Consider the following 16,259-nt stretch of genomic DNA (forward strand, 5'->3'; position numbering starts at 1 on the left):
AAAAAAAAAAAACCTGAAAAAAAACATAACAGAAAGCAAACCAAACCCAAGACAAACAGAATCTTAACCATATTGTTTAATGTCGTACAAAACAAAAAATTGGTGAGTATTACAATGATGAGGGATTATAACACTGGTAGCCCATTGCCATCTCTCTAGCTAAACAGTTGAGATTCACTTCTCTGTTCATACCCTAGAATGTTTAGTGACCTTCAGGAACAGAATGACTCAAAAAAAATCCTTGTGTCACACATATTCATTTCTCTACAGTTCAAAGCTGTGCTCACAGAGACGGCTTCTTCTACTGGAGTCTTCAGGTATATAGGAATTCAGTTGTAAATAAAGTTGAACCTAAAATTAAAAGGATTATACCAAGTGAGGAATTTTCATTCTTTTTTAAAGGGCATTTTTGAATGAATAAGCAAGTATTTTGTTTCTGCTCTGGATAAGCATCCACCTGACAGGACAAAAGTACATTTTTTAATAAGACAGCTTTACAGTATAGCAGTACATACATAATTTTTAACAGCCAATCCTACACTAGCATTGCACAACTGTCTCTTATGGTTGCAGAAGAACTAATTATTAACATTTCATCTCCTAAAACAGGGTCATAGGTACATAAATCACAGTGAGAGTTACATTCCTCCATCAGCAACTCTTTTGCAACATTTCTGCTGCTATACCAACCTTACATGTTCCAAGGGGAACATACAGACATACTGAAGAGAGAATTTTTCCCAGCTAAGTTTCATAAATAACTGTGGAAGCAAACATCCATCTCAGCTTCCAGATGCCCAGCCTTTGGATGTGTCTGTTGCACCACTACCCAACCTGCATAACAGACAGTGTTTTGCTGGTACTCAAGAGGAAGTACCTGCTGTCTTTAGAGGAGGGGAAGCCAAAATTTGGGCTAGAGAGAATAATACTCAGAAGAATATTATGGGCAACACCAGTGCTAACATTCTGCTAACATACTTTTTTCATCATAGTAGGTAGGTGACAGAACTACTTTCCTGAGGAAGAACTGGCAGGCTGTGGGACTCCTGGTATGCCTGAACATTCTCTCAGTAAGAGACTAGTGAGCTCTGGAGAGACAAGCCATAAGCCATTTCCAAGTAATAAAGTCAAAGCATGGTATACATTGCAAGAGAAAGAAAAAAATACAGCTGTCCCTACAGATAATTTGTGTCATAAAGATGCTACACTTCATTAACTCTACTACAGAGTGTAAAAAACCCACCACATTTAACCAGCACAAAGCTGTGATAACATGCATACCTAACTCAGTGCTTCAAACTTACATCCTGGCTTTAACTCTCCAGCTGTCCCCAATAACTACAAGAAGCTGTTCCTCAGTCTGTGCACAGCCTCATCCTCACATCTTCCATGTCTTCCTTAGCTACAGCTGCTAGGTAGGACTTTGGTGCTAGTCAGTTGTGATCAGTGCCTCAAAAGCGTCCATCCAGCTCATCTGAAGCAGAATCTTTGGGATAGATGCCACCTTTTCAAGTTGGTTTCTGTAGCACCTTGCCTTGCTCTGGTGTCCCACAGCAAACCATGTTCCCAAGAACCACTATACAAATACAACATACCTGCTCAAAAGTTGAGGAAGGCTGGAAATAATAGGTCCATATCCTGGTGCATTGTCATAGAGCTCAAACAATGGTGCAGCAACCAGCTTGTAATTTTTGGGGACTGCAAACAAAGCTAAAAACAAATACAAATTGATGAATCAAAAAAAACAGCACATATTCAGCCAAGATACCATCATTCCCCACAGACCTCAAAACAAGTTAACTACATAGAGCACTCAAGCAGGTTTATGGCTTTTCTAGTTAAATACGGGATTCACATTCTGTACACAGACTGATGCAGGAGCAGGAATGAAAATTTACTAGGAACTCATGTACCTTCAAAACAAATACCAGCATTTAACTTTATTAGTGATCAACCACAAACAACTGCAAGCATACATATCTTGGTATAGCATCACAATCACAACTTTTTTTCCTTGAGTGAAATGCAAGCATTTAAACATTGTTACAAATACAACCCTTTGATGCAAACAAACACTTACCCTTTTCTTGAAGCTGGACCAAAAATAGCTTTTTGTGTTCTTTTGGCTTTGTAATATGAGCTGGGATATATGGATACTAGAAGAAAAATGGTAAAAAACAGTTGTACAGAGCTTTGAAAATATTGTGTAATCTTAAATACTACTTGATAAATTATCAAGCCCTGTACAAGTTTTCAGTGTGTCATATATTATTCTTTCATGGCGTCAAAGAAAACCATTTTCATAAGAAAGTACTTAAGAAAGGAATGCTGTTGCTGTCACAACTATTGACAGGCTCTAAAAGTGGCACCAATATCACAACCCAATAAAACAGAAATGTATAAAAGCAAACTAAGCAAGGATTTTCAATATTAAAGCCCTTAGAAATAGGGTAGTGAGACTAGGGCATCTGTTCCATAAGCAGCAGTGCAAAAGCCTCCATTGTGGCTACAAAAGGAATTTAAATGGTGCATATGTCTCAACATAGAACTGGAAGCTACTACATCTCGTGGTTTCTCGTCCATCAGGAGAGGTGTGAGAAGACAAGAGTTTTCATTCAAAAAAAAAGGCTGTAGTTTATCTTCAGTCATAGAAAGGAAATGAAATAGACAAAACCCAGAAAAACTAATTGCTCGTGCAGCAGGTACTCAAGAAGCCCATCTGGAAGGCTGAGGGCTTTTAGAAGTAAAGACAGAACTTGACCAAAGAAGATGGAAGCCCACGGGAGTACTCACCTGTGGAGGTTCGAAGTTTGGTCTCCACCAGTTGCCAATGCAGTCATCAATCACCCAGTCTTGCTGAACACCATCCTGACGACCCAGTATCTATCAAAAATCCAGTACTAATCAGACCTCAAACTACCTCAAGGAAATTATTTTAGTAAACACATACTGGAAGCAAAAAGACTTGCTGTAATACATGTCTGATGTAGTTCATAACTACTCTGAGACAGCTTTCAATAGAACTGTAGAGTATTTTTGTATAAAGTGAGATTTTTTAAGTAAAAGCTTCACCTGGTATGACAAGGGCAGTCTAGAAAGCGTTTCAAAATCTATGCTGTACTCAGCTGGAATGAGTCCTATCAGACCAATGGGAAGAATGAAGCATATTGTTACATTATCTAGCAGAATTAATTTAGCTACTTGGAGAAAATGGTGCATTGGGAGGACTATCTTAAAGGCAAGTCCCCATCGGTTGTCCTCCACAACATATTTTATTGCTCATCTCTACACTCACTTGCCTGAAGCCAGTCAGAAAGCAAAGCTGCAAATGAACACAGGACTTGAGCAGCAGGTAGGAGTCAGCCACACTCATGATGCAGATAAATGAAAACTTGACTGCTTTATTTGTTAACTACCTGAGAACATCACAAAAGCAACAAAATAACAACAATGGTAAGAATACTACTCTAATGCTTTATCTTATTCTGGTAGTTCTAAAATAATGCAACATTCTCCTAACAGCAATATAATGAAAGAAAACAGACCTCTGTCATTAAACGTTTGAGCCCTTCCACCTCATCTTCTCCTGGATTGAGTTCACCACCAGGTCTGTTAAAATAATCAATGATGAAAGCCAAAGTTATTTTATTGCATTTACCAATCTTCATAGTCACGTTCCAATGTGCTTCCAGGCTTATGGCTGTTAAGTCAGGAGTTCCAGATCTAGTTTTGCTGAATTTGAAGACAGCAGCATAGCTTTTACCTCAACTGAAACTAAAATGGCTATTTATGTCCCTTAAAAAATAACCATTGCATAAAATACTTTCAGTTCAGCACGAAAAACTATAACAATACACATGATAACAACTCAGACCCTTATAGGGTAAAGTTTTAACAATAACCAGAAACTGAAGGGCTGTAAATACTGCCTTTATTTGTTCTTATCACAAAACCAGCACTCACTGAAGCACACAGAAAGCAGAAAATAAAACTCATGCAGGAAAATTATGCAGGATTATTCATTTTCAAAGTCTTGCCTAGTTTGTCCGCAACAGCCCTTCAAAAACTAACCTAGATGTAAAATTAGACTTAACATACACACGAAATTGAGAATATAAAATGTTAAAACAGAAAAACAAGAACACAAGCATGGTAACATGAGACAAGTCAAGGCCATCTAGTTTAAAAAATAAAATCACCACCATCACTACATTCATATGCAATCACTAAAACTTCAGTCTGGCTATGATAACTACGAGATGAACTGAAGCAATTTTCTCAAATTTAGATGCCTACCTTTCTAGCTATCCCAGCTCAGCCATTAGTTTGTAAACAGGTATCATTCTGCATTTACAGGGGGTTAGTCCTTGGCTTCCACTTGCCCATTTTTATGGACACAGCATAAGCAACTGAGGCATAACAGCTTTCACAATGCAAGTAAAACACATCAACTGCTGATAATGAGTTTTAAACAAGATTTTACTGCAGTGATGCACTGTAACTAAGATTCCCAGTCAGTTCCAAACTAAATCATCCCCCTCACAAGCAGAGTCAAACACACTTTAGATGGAAACCCCACCATTCAAAAAATACTTTCCAGACTAAGTCTTTTACAAGCAATGAATCCCATTCAAAACATTGAGCAGTTGGCCACAGTTTAACCTCTAGCCCACATTTAGTGGTTTGTGACAATAAACTGCAGTTACACTTAGGAAACAGACACTTACAGCTTGAAAAAAGTTGTACCCAGCTGCAGTAACAGCACATGGGGCAGCCTGTGCTCATGCACAATCAGAACTCCTTCCACTGTCCGCCTCATGCCTATTTTGTCAAACTCTTCTCTCATGCGCTGAAACCGAGCTGCCACGGAACTGTCCTTCTCATACAGAGGCTCCTTTGTGCCAAACGTGTAATTTGTCAGAGGGTACCTGTAAGGAGGAGAAAAAATGTTATTGCATAACAAGAAATCTAATTTAAATCACCATGACACAGCATCTAGCCTGAGGCAGACCCTTCACTGCTTGATGGGTAAGTCATAGTGCAGGGCTAAAAATCTTTGTTAGTGGCTTATGAGGCCCCTGTCCCAGGGAGATCTGAACTATGGAACAAACAAGCACAGACAGTCCTGTTGAGCTGCACTCTAGCCTGATGCAGGCTCAAAAGAAGGAAAAGAAGCACAGAACCAACTGTCGTTCAACAGCCACCCTCTTTGATCTCCACGCTGCAGGGAAAAGGCAGATGAAACTGACAGGAGCTGGAAAAGAGACTGGAGAAAAGGCTCTGCTGAGAAGGAAGGAAGCTGCACAGGACTGCAGGTTTTCTTCTGCAGATGTAATGAAGCCTGAGAACTAAACTGTTAGAAGTGGTTTTGTTTTGAAGTGGGGAATCAGACATGTGGATCACAGAAGAGGAGAAATGCTGGGTTTCTGAGTACAGGGTTGGGAGCCTGGGGTAGGATCAAGAGTGTGAGCAGATCCCTCTGTTGGGCTGGTGCTGGGTGCCTGCACTCCTGGAACAGTGCAGCAGAAACTCGGCGATTTCTCCAGATAAGAGGGACTGAAAACAGAAAGAAAGGAAAGGTTAGGCAAGAAATGGGTCAGTCCAAGACAGCACAGAGGACAACAGGGGAGTGTTATTGTACAATTAAATCCATTTAACAGAGAGGTCTGATGACAGGAGACCTGGAGGAAAGACAGAATCACCCAGCTAAGTCAAAAGGGAGAAGAAAATGGTTCTGGGAAGAGCAGTGATGAGTTATCACCATGGTTTTACTGACTTGTGGCACACAGCAACTGAATTAACAGAATGAATGACTGATCTTATGTTTTCCTTGAGATGCTTCTTGGCATGGATTCCTTCCCCAGACATGTCAAACTTTACTAGCATACACTCTTCTCCCCTTAAATTCCAGCCCCCCTCCTCCTCCAATTTTCCTCATGTTTTACAGTGGTTAAAATAACAAGCCAGTTACCATTGTTAGAGCCTTTTCTCATGTAGACAAGAGAGCCAAAACAACCAGCTTCCAAACCACAGGTTCATTTACTAACAAGCTCCCCCACTTATAGTTTAAAACCATCTACATTTCTTTTTCCCTTCGTTTCCATTTTTAGATACACAAATGGATTTAATAATAACCTACTAAGCTAACCCATACTATACTAATGTGGATGCATTAGTCTGTACATCAAAACCCTCAGCCTCAACTTAAAAAAAATGCTGCTGGCAACACAGCTTCATGATGAGTCTTTGCTTCAGAAACCCAATAGACATATTCCAATTTCTGAAGTTCGTATTTGAACTTCCACATGACTCTGTGAATAAACTCAGCTACACCAAAAAACCACAAAAGTGTCAGTGATTAATAGCTAACATTGAATATTAACTGTTGCAGCTAACATTTGCTGGTTTTTGCAACTTGACAGATTTACATAGCAAAGAACACGTCCCAAATCCACCAGATTTACTGGAAGAAGCAAAAATATATGACTTCTCATAAAAAATACATGAACACTTATTAGTAAGTAGTTTGTATCTATGATGAATTTCTGTGGTAGGAAACACTCTGAATTTTATCTCCAACACCTGTACCAGACAATCCACAAACACCAGGCACATCCTAATGACTGCCCAGGATCAGCCCAAACCCCAGCGAGGCCAAGAAAAAACCCTGTCTCTCTCTGCCGCCTTTCCGGATGCCTATGAGAGCGTGAAAATGTCTGTCATGCTCAACACACCTAAACCTTTCCTGTGTTACTTGGGGTTCACATCTCCCGAGCCAGACGCTGTTTCTAAGCACTACAATATTTACACCAAGTACTCCACACTCCCACGAAGGCCGGCAAGCCCTCGGTACCCTCAGTATGCTCAGCGCGGCTCAGCAGCCCCTGTGAGGGGGGCGGGCCCCCATCGGCACTCGGGCTCTGCCACCGCTGTGCCCCCAGCCCTGCGAAGGGCCACGACCCTCCGGACCTCGCACGGCGGAAACTGAGGGAAAATCCCGCCGAGCCTGCTGAGGGAGCGGGGATGAGCTCGCCAGCGGGGCGGGACGGGACGGGGCAGAGCCGGACAGGCCCGAGGCGGCGCTCACAGGTTGATGGTCCTTTCCAGCGTGAGCGGCTTCGTCTGCTGGATGTACTTGTTCCCGAACTGGTTCACCCCGCGGGGCCAGCCGGTCTGAGAGCGGTTGGGCGGCACCACGGACATGGCGAGAAGCGGCGGGAACAAGCGGCGGGAGCGATCAATCACTTCTGGCCGGCGGGAGCGGCGTCCGCCATTAACACCCGCCCAGCCCTCAGCGCCGCGCCGCCTGCTGGGACCCGCCGCACTCCGCCCGCTTCTCCTCGCTCATTGGCCAACGGCTTCCCGTCCCGCGCCCGCACGATCCGATTGGCCACCGCGGGCGAAGCGCGGGGACCGCAGGGAGTTGTAGTCCGGCCGGACGGTACCATGGCCACCAAGCGTCACGGAGCGGCAGCGCCGGCGGCGGCGAAGCGCGGGAGGCGCGAGGCGCGCGCAGAGCTCTGCGCGGCCCTCGGGGACGCGGCGCTGCGGGAGCGCGTGGGGGCGGCCTGGGCCCGCGGGGAGCGGCTCCGGCACGGTACGGCCCGGCCGGGCCCGCGGGGAGCGGCTCCGGCACGGTACGGCCCGGCCGGGCCCGCGGGGAGCGGCTCCGGCACGGTACGGCCCGGCCGGGCCCGCGGGGAGCGGCTCCGGCACGGTCCAGCGTGGCCCGGCTCCCCGCCCCTCACCGACGGCCTTTCCCTTGCAGAAGCGGTGGTGCTGGAGGCGGCCCCGTTCCGGCACGGTGTCATTCCCGGTTTCCTGGCGGGCCCGGCTTTCGCGGAGGCGCTGCGGGATGAGCTGCTGGGCCTCGGCTTCCGCGGGCGGCGCAACGACCTCCTCTCGCTGCGGCAGGTGGGCCCAGGGCCGAACTGAGCCGGGCCGGGCCGAGCTGAGCTGCGCCGAGCCACGCTAACCCCGTCCCTTCTTCTCTTCCATGGGCCGCCGCAGTCCGAGGAGCTGGGGGCAAGCCCGGAGCCCCACGTCGCTGCCCTGAGGTAAAGCGTGGGCTCGGGGCTTTGCCCGCTCAGGGTGGGGGCAAGAGCGTGGTGGCTCCACAGGGAAGGTGATTGCGAGGTGGGCCCGCGGCGTGGCCGCCTTCTGCCCCCATACTCGGGTCAAAAAACGGCTGTGGAGAGCTGAATCTGCTCTGTGCTTACCATGGGCACTGAAGTCTGTTCAGCTTTCATCCATATTCAGCTCTTCTGCATCTGTCACCTCTGAAACGCTTCCCGGTGCACCTTCCGACTGGTTGCATGCTCGCTGCTGGTTATTGCCAGCAGTGCTGTGAGCACTGGGCTGTTTTCCTGGCCAGTAGCAGTGTGATTCTACAGAAGCACACTGTCACTCACAGCAACAGCACCTGTAACTGTTTAAACAGTTGGCAGGGAGGCAATAAATTGGTTTCGTCTATGATTATATGTTTATAACACAGGAGGACACTTACTGTGTGCTTATCTTCTCAGGCATGCTCTGTGTGAAGAATTCCAAGTGTGGCTTTCTGCTGTGACCCAGATAGTGCTGGAGCCAACTATTGACATATCCTGTGCTAAATATGAATATACTGGTCAGTCTATAAGCGATCCTTTCCCTAAAGCTTCTGTGCATGTGCGGGGAGCAAAATGTCTGTAGAATACCTAATTTTATTCTAGTTCCGGAGGGTCCTATAGGCTGTCAGCAGTAAAACAGTGTCTGAAAATTAAGTACAAATGATGAAACAACTGTTGCTGGTGTATAACTGCCTGTACCTTCAGAGTAGCCCAATCTGTCAATTGCAGTGCAGTCCCACAGAAGTGAATCTTGCAGATCTCAGGCTGGTGATGCTGATGAGTGAAAATGCAGTTCTTGGAAAGAGCATGTTTTTTCTTGTCATATCCTTGGGGGGACAAAGCTGGGAAGCAGTTATTGGAATGAATCATGCGTGTACTGGAAAGATGCTACAGCAGCAAAACATGTGTAATTGCAGATGTCTTGCTGTGCCACGATGACGAACTGGAAGGTCGGAGAATTGCTTTCATCCTGTACCTCGTCCCACCCTGGGAGAAAAGTGATGGGGGAACGTTGGATCTGTACAGCACAGACGGTAAAAGCTCCAAGCTCATCCTCAGGTGGATGAAAAAGATGAAGCTTATGTGCCCCTTGCAGCCATTCTCACCTCAAACAGTAGAAGGGAGATAAAGAGTTTCTCCTTTGTGCAGAGAAGCTGATGTATAAGTAAAATGTGTCCCTTAGGGATGGGCTGTAGCAGGCTTTGCAGACAGTGCTAACAGGCAACAGCAGACAAGCTTTTGGAGGGGTCAGGAGTAGAGGCAAGATGGAAGTGATGCCAGTAAATGTGCTTGGAACTCCAGACTGATGACTAACTTCCCTTTCCAGCAGCAGAACCACAGAATGGTTTGGGTTGGAAGGAATCTTAAAGCTCATCTTGTTCCAGCCCGCCTGCTGTAGGCAGGGACATGGTCTAGTAGACCAGGATGCTGCAAACCCCACCGAGCATTTCTAGGATGGGGCATCCACAGTTTCTCTGAGCAACCTGTGCAGTGCCTCACTGCTCATAGTAAAGAATTCCTTTCTAATAGCTAATCTAAACACACCCTTTGTTTGAAGCCATTCCCCCTTGTTCTGTTATTCCATGCCCTTGTCTGTCCCAACTCCTCCAGCACTCTTGCTAGCTCCTTTTGGCACTGGAAGAGGCTTTAGGTTGCCCCAGAACCTTCTCTTCTCCAAGCTGAACAGCCCCAACTCTCTCTTCCTGTCTCCATGCAGAGGTGCACTGATTCCTCACCAAGCCCTTGCTCTGAGCTCCATGCCTTATACCCAGGTGTCCCACCAGTCACAGAGTCATGTTGTCAGAGAGAAGTCCCAGTTCATATCTTAACCAGAGTATGTTTTCTTCTTCAGAACACTTTCAGCCACAGCAAATCACCAAGTCATTAGTGCCTTCATGGAACACACTGGTTTTCTTTGAAGTGTCTCCAGTCTCTTTCCACCAGGCAAGGAGCTGTCTCTTGTTAACTTTTTAATCCTCATTGTTGTGGTTATTCATTCTGTGTGTTATTACTGTCCTGATGGGGAGGGAGAAGAATGGTGGGTAGAGTGGATACTTGTGCAAAGTGCTGTGTGCTAAAGAAGGGCTTCAAGGACTTGAAGGAGGACAAGAACCAACAAAACCAACCAACCAACTTTAAACCATCAGTCTAGCTGCATCATCCTGAGAAAGAAAAATTTCCATTTCTTTTTGTGTTACTATCCTGGCAAGCCACTGCTGTGAATTTAGCTCTCACTTGTTTCTGTTTGTTAGCTTGTTTTAAACTAGCTCATATTTTTGATGTGGTCATGACTTTGCTCCAGAAGAGCTCCTCAGGCCATCCATCACCTTGCCAACAGTGCAAGGGCACTGTGCAGATCTGGCTGTACCCCTTCAGTGACACAGACATGGTGCAGTGCCCTGCAGCAGAAATGCTGATACAGTTAAGGAGTACTCTGTGACATTTGTCAGGAAGAAGACTGGGAACAGGATGAATAATTTGGGGATCTGCATGACAGAAACACCTGACTGAAATCTGACACTCCTGTGTACCTGAGAGTACCAGGAACATCAAACAGGGCCAGAGAGGCTGGAGAGGAAAATGATCAGTGATATAGGTTGGGCATGTCCTGACCTAGGCCACTTAGGGGGCTATTTTTGTGTCATTTATGTCTCACAGTTGTTAATTAAGAGCAGCGTCTAGTTGGATTTAATTTTGTCTTAAAAATCCATTACTCAAATCTCTCAGAGGAGGAGAGAGAATGGATTCTTTGTGAACTTGGAGTAAAAGCTTAGACTGGAATTCTGGAAACCTGCAATGGACTTCAGGACAATAGGCCTCTCTCTGATAATCTGTCCTGGTCTAGGCCTGTCTGACATTTCTGTGTATGCAGTGGGCTCTCTGGAGCAGAGTCCATCTCCTGTCAGGAGTTTGCATGGCACTGGTTACACCTGGTCCCTGTCTGACCCATGACGTGCTGCCCACCGTTGCTGCAGGTGTCAGAAGTTGTGTCGCAGAAGTGCCGCCTGTCAGTGAGCGGTTGGTTCCACGGCCCGTCTGTGGCCAGACCTGCACGGCACATTGAAGCCCCCTTGGCCAGAAGCCCACACATCCCCTATGATGTGAGTAACAAGCCTATATCTGCATATCTGCATTTCTGTCTCTGTTCCTGTAATACCTGTTAGGGAATGCATCAATGCACTGGCGATGCTTTAGTCATTATCCCATTCTCATTTTCATTTTCTGTTGATAAATTTGTATCCAGTTTCTTTCTTGTGCATCTTTGTATGTTTTGCATACCTACAGTAGTTCAGAGAATGTGGCGAATACCTGTGGTGCAATGAAACCCTGTTCATTGCTCGTGCAGCAGGTACTCAAGAAGCCCATCTGGAAGTACCATGCTACACCTGTATTTGTGTGTAAGAATCCAGCTCTGTGGCCAGCTCAGTAGGGGGGAATTGGGGAATCTTCTTCACTTCTGAAAATTCAGTGTTCTAATCTGTTTCCCTTCCAGCATGAAATATTGTATGAGTGGATCAATCAAGTTTATATGGACCTGGACTCCCAAGCTCAAATCCAGGAGGAATTTGAGGAGCGATCAGAAATTCTCCTGAAAGACTTTCTTAAGGTGAGCCCAGTGGTTGCATTTGATGTGATCTGCCAGAACTGGTCAGAGGGCTGGCAGGCACTACATGGCACGAAGGCTCGGAAAGGGCTTCCTTGCACATCCACTAAAACAAAAACCCTTCTAAGTTTCACACCTAAAGGAGAATGGACAGGTGACCTCCAGAGGCCCTTTCCAACCTCAACCACTCTGATTCTGTGGAATTATCCCCTCTGACTGCCTGTACACTACTGCATTGGCACTCAGCAAAAATAAAACACTTGTCTTCAACCTTGTTTTCTTGGGAGCTAAATGTTAACATTTCTGCATCTCTTTCTCCTAGAAAGAGAAGTACCAACTACTATGTGAAGCATTGGAGAATGAAGAGATCCACTGGAGTAGTCGGGGGCCAGCCAATAAAAGGTGGGGAACGACAGCACGCTGTACCCGGTGATCAGGCTGAGCAGGAGCTGCCATGAGGCTGCACTGGTCAGTGCTATTGTTCTAGACATGGTCTTTGTTGGCTCTCCCACAAGGAATACATCTGCTGTCTTTCAGACTCTATGAGGCAGCAGAGGAAGACAGCCTCCCTGACACCCTGAAGAAATTCCTGCAGCTGCTGCGCTCTGAGGCCTTATTTTTACTGCTTTCCAACTTCACTGGCCTAAAACTGCACTTCCTGGCTCCCTCTGATGAGGATGAAGATGCTGAGGAGGGACAAGCAGCAGACACCAGTGGGCAAAGCAGTCCCAAACCTGAGCAGGAAGAGACTGAGCAACCAGCTAATGGCAACCCTCATCAGCCACACCAACCTGAGAACACCCCTGAAGCACAGGACGGCGAGACTCACAGCAGTGAGTACAGCAGCAGCAGTGTAAAAGGATTCAAACAAAATTCCCAGTGATTTTCATGTAACTAGTGTTTCACCTTGTACTGCAACCAGCACAAACATGGGACTTAAAGCATTTTAGACTGATTATCTGAAATCAGTGACCATTGCAAAGAATTTGGAGTAAATCAATGACTAATTTGAAGATACCATTTTGAACAGACCTAAGTCCTGAGGGTGGGACTTCTGGGGGGACTGTTAATCTTTTGTCAATAGTTATGTGGTTTTTATATCCACATACCCCTGCTTCATATAAAGCATATTCTTGTATGAGAAAACAAATCCAAAAGAGAAAGGTGAGCAGGTCAGAAGTAAAACAATTTTAGAATTAGAAAATGGATACCTAAAACTAGGATTCAACCTTTCAGAAAACACTGTCAGCCTAAACAACCTTAGTTGAATTTAGTTGTCAGCAGCGACAACTGTGAAAGATTAGATTAATTTTGGATTTTGATTGGGGATGTTTATTTAAAATAGTGGCTCTGAAGTTTAAGGGTAGAATTTTTGAAAATGCTCATCTTGCACTAAGACAAGTTAGTGGACACTGGAATAAAAGGTAATAAAAAAAACAAGTCCTACTGAAAAAATCCCACCAGAACAGTTACCAGGAGCAAAGGATGTATGGAGCACATCTTGGTCCCACTCCTACACATCGTTTGAAGTACCTAACCTAGAGTCACCTCTAGGAAAGATACTGACATGTGATATGTGATTTTACCGTTTTTCACTGGAGCCAGCAGACAATTTCACAGTGGTGTGAGATCACTGAGCTCCTCACATGCTTTGAGCTCAGCTGATGTGCTTTCATGGCTCTCCCTGGGTGTTTGTGCCCTCTCCTAGGCTCAGGCACTCCTGTGTGTGCGGGGGAGCTGCGACGCTGGACCCACGGGCACTATACTCTTGTCCACGACTCTCAAGCCACAGAATTTGCTCTTGATCTGCTCTTCTTCTGTGGCTGTGAAGGTAAGTGGATGAGAGAGAGATGTCAGACTCTCCTTTTACAAGGCTTGCATAAAGGAATGACTTCTGAGTTCTCAGCAGTTCTAAAACAGCCAAAATTTCCCTGCATTTTCCTACATAGAAGGTGTCTGTAGACTTTGTCCTAGTCCTCACTTTGGCATAAACCCTGCTTTCAATAGTACTTAGGCAGAGGTTTGGTATTGTGGCCTTGGAATCATCTCTGGCCTTTCCCGCTTGCGCCAGGAGGTGGCGCTTGGACAGAGGGAAAGGCTGAGCCTCCCAGACCTTCGCTCTGCTAAGCAGTGGCTCTGGGCTCGCTGGAGGCTCAGGTAGCCACAATACCCACCAGGAGTGTTCCATCCCTTTTCTCATCAGAATTTTCACTACACCTCCAATTTACAAAGCTCAACGTTTTCAAAAGTTACTTTAGGCATACCTAGGCATTTTGGGTTGATTGCTAGTTAGACAGTGGTAAAAAAAAAATCTAAACACAAGCATTTTAGACCAGATGAGGCCAAATATACAGCTGTCTGAAATCCTCTGGCATATCTGCTAGGGCAGAACTGTTCTACAGGTGAGGAGCAGTGCACCAAACAACTTTAAATAGCTCATCTACCATAAAAGGCAAATCCAGTACACTTGCTTCAAGTTGTTTCTGAACAGAAGAAAACAAATAGACTGGCAGGAGGTAAAGACTTACCCTGTATCCAGTAACTTTGGGGAGCAGGGTGAAAAAATGGCATCTCAGGGAAGGCTGTGTGGACCGTGAACAGCACTGAGGTTTCTAAGAATCTTTCTTTTCTATTTTAAGACTGGGATCCTGAATATGGTGGCTTTACTTCCTACATTGCTAAAGGTGAAGATGAAGAGGTAAGGACCTCAGTTGCTAGCTGCAAATCAGATAAAACTGTTTAGGGTGGAAAGACATAATTACACTTTGTCATAATGCCAACATAACTCTGAGGGCGCTCAGTTGCGCACTGGAGTCTCCTTGCCCCAGTCACTGCTCGTGGGCAAAGCTCTGGCCTCAGCTTCAAGAGGCTGCTATTAACCTAAAGCATGAGACCTGGGCCCTGAGAGTGCCTCATGGCACCTGCACCCGGGGCTGTTTGGGAAGCCTGCCTTGAAGGGACACAAGGCAGGGATAACACTTGTCCAGGGAAGTGCTGTTCACTGGGGTCCCATTCAGCATCAGTACTAGTGACAGTGCTGAACAGTCAGGTAAAGGGTATTAAAATAAAAATAGTGTCACAGTTCATTTTCTAACAACAACCCTTTGTTCTAACTTTTGAAACAGTTTTGGTTTTTCTTAAGAATTTTATCAAAGCTATTTATGTGAAACTGATTTCCTTCCTTATCTTTGTGTCATCTAGCTGTTGACAGTGAATCCAGAGGAAAACTGCTTGGCCTTAGTTTATAGAGACAAAGAAACGATGAAGTTTGTGAAATACATCAACCATCGAAGCTTGGAACGCCTGAACAAACATCCAAACAGAACAGGATTTTGGGATTTTTCCTTTGTCTATTATGAGTGATGGTGTAATGTGACCACTGTCACAGAGAATGGTAGTGGGTGGTGGGCAGGTTGCTACCCAGACATTCAGTTCTGACCTAAGCACAGACAAACTTTGCTTGTGCAACTCCATCACACTGCATAATGGGGGGCAGGTGGTTTTTTTTTTCCTGCAAAAATGGAAATTCAGTCTTTTCCTGTATCCATTGTAACACACTCTCAACTGCTTTTAGTGCTCTGTAGGTGAGGTTGTCACAACAACTGTCACCTTTCCAGCTGTTTTCTCATGGGAGCAGCACAGTGGCATCTCTGACCCATCAGGGTGAGAATTACAACTGTCCATTGCCCCAGGCTGCTGACTGACTTTATTAAAAAAAAAAGGAACCTCGTCAGTTAAATGTTTCATACACTGGTCAGGCAAGTTTTGTTAGAAAATGCCCAAGACATTTTCTGGGGCTTAACTGTGTTCCTGAGACAAAAACAAAGGAGCCGCCATGGGAAATACGAGGTTTTTCCAGCTGCACAACTCTGTGGAGTTGGGAAGGAAGACAGTGAGGCTATAAAGGCATTGGGTAGCACTTGGCACCATAACAAGGAGCAGGACTTTATTATGCTAAATGCTGTGCAGACAGACCTAGATGCAGCCCTCTTTCCAAAGAATTTACAAGCTAAACACCCAAGAAGAAACCTCTTCCTGCACACTCTCCTTGGGTGTGTGTGCAGATAGCTCTGAGCTCCAGCCTCAGAACAGGGGCCAGGGACTGGAAGCAGGAATGAGGCAACTTACCTTTTACTGGCTTGGTGTCCACAGGTAATAGGGAGGTCACCCAACAGCATGGCCTTGTGTCCATTTAGTTATGTCCTGGGATCTCCTGGGTTTTAATGTGGCTTGTTTCACTGGAGATCATCTCAGATGTTTTGAGGCAGCAGCCAGCGTAGTTCTGTGGTAAACGCTGCAGGAAAGGCAGCCAGTGTGGCATTGGTACAACACCTCCCTCCCTGCACGTTTTCAATACTGTGCACCTGCTCCACAGTCACTGCAAGCAGGACTGTGCCAGACTCACCTCTGAGGTGTCCAGCCCACCAAGAGGTGCAGCAGAGCTGTACCAATGTTTCAGGAGACAGCCAGAGTGCAGAACATGCTGCTGGAGGCTCGGCCCTGGTCTGCACCTGCTTGCCTGAATTTTTTTTTGTCACTGAGAGACA

The 16,259-nt window shown here is 45.7% G+C and overlaps 2 protein-coding genes across 2 annotated transcripts; one reads left to right on the forward strand and one right to left on the reverse strand.

Annotated features, from left to right (window-relative positions):
• Positions 1-58: 58 nt before the first annotated feature.
• On the reverse strand, positions 59-7,310 carry NUDT21 (nudix hydrolase 21). The gene is made up of 7 exons (XM_053987524.1): positions 7,088-7,310; positions 4,728-4,928; positions 3,546-3,609; positions 2,794-2,883; positions 2,081-2,156; positions 1,596-1,710; positions 59-351 (listed from the first exon to the last, which is right to left on the reverse strand). Exons 1-7 carry the CDS (start codon positions 7,201-7,203, stop codon positions 330-332), a joined length of 684 nt encoding a protein of 227 aa, XP_053843499.1. The 5' UTR covers positions 7,204-7,310; the 3' UTR covers positions 59-329.
• A 136-nt stretch (positions 7,311-7,446) lies between these two features.
• Positions 7,447-15,458, forward strand: OGFOD1 (2-oxoglutarate and iron dependent oxygenase domain containing 1). Its single transcript, XM_053987044.1, has 13 exons — positions 7,447-7,597; positions 7,769-7,914; positions 8,011-8,057; positions 8,526-8,626; positions 9,026-9,142; positions 9,961-10,052; positions 11,084-11,209; positions 11,602-11,715; positions 12,035-12,114; positions 12,250-12,545; positions 13,421-13,543; positions 14,352-14,410; positions 14,914-15,458. Exons 1-13 carry the CDS (start codon positions 7,447-7,449, stop codon positions 15,073-15,075), a joined length of 1,614 nt encoding a protein of 537 aa, XP_053843019.1. The 3' UTR covers positions 15,076-15,458.
• The last annotated feature ends 801 nt before the right edge of the window (positions 15,459-16,259 follow it).

This window comes from Vidua macroura, chromosome 11, assembly GCF_024509145.1.
Source record: "Vidua macroura isolate BioBank_ID:100142 chromosome 11, ASM2450914v1, whole genome shotgun sequence".
Taxonomy (NCBI): domain Eukaryota; kingdom Metazoa; phylum Chordata; class Aves; order Passeriformes; family Viduidae; genus Vidua; species Vidua macroura.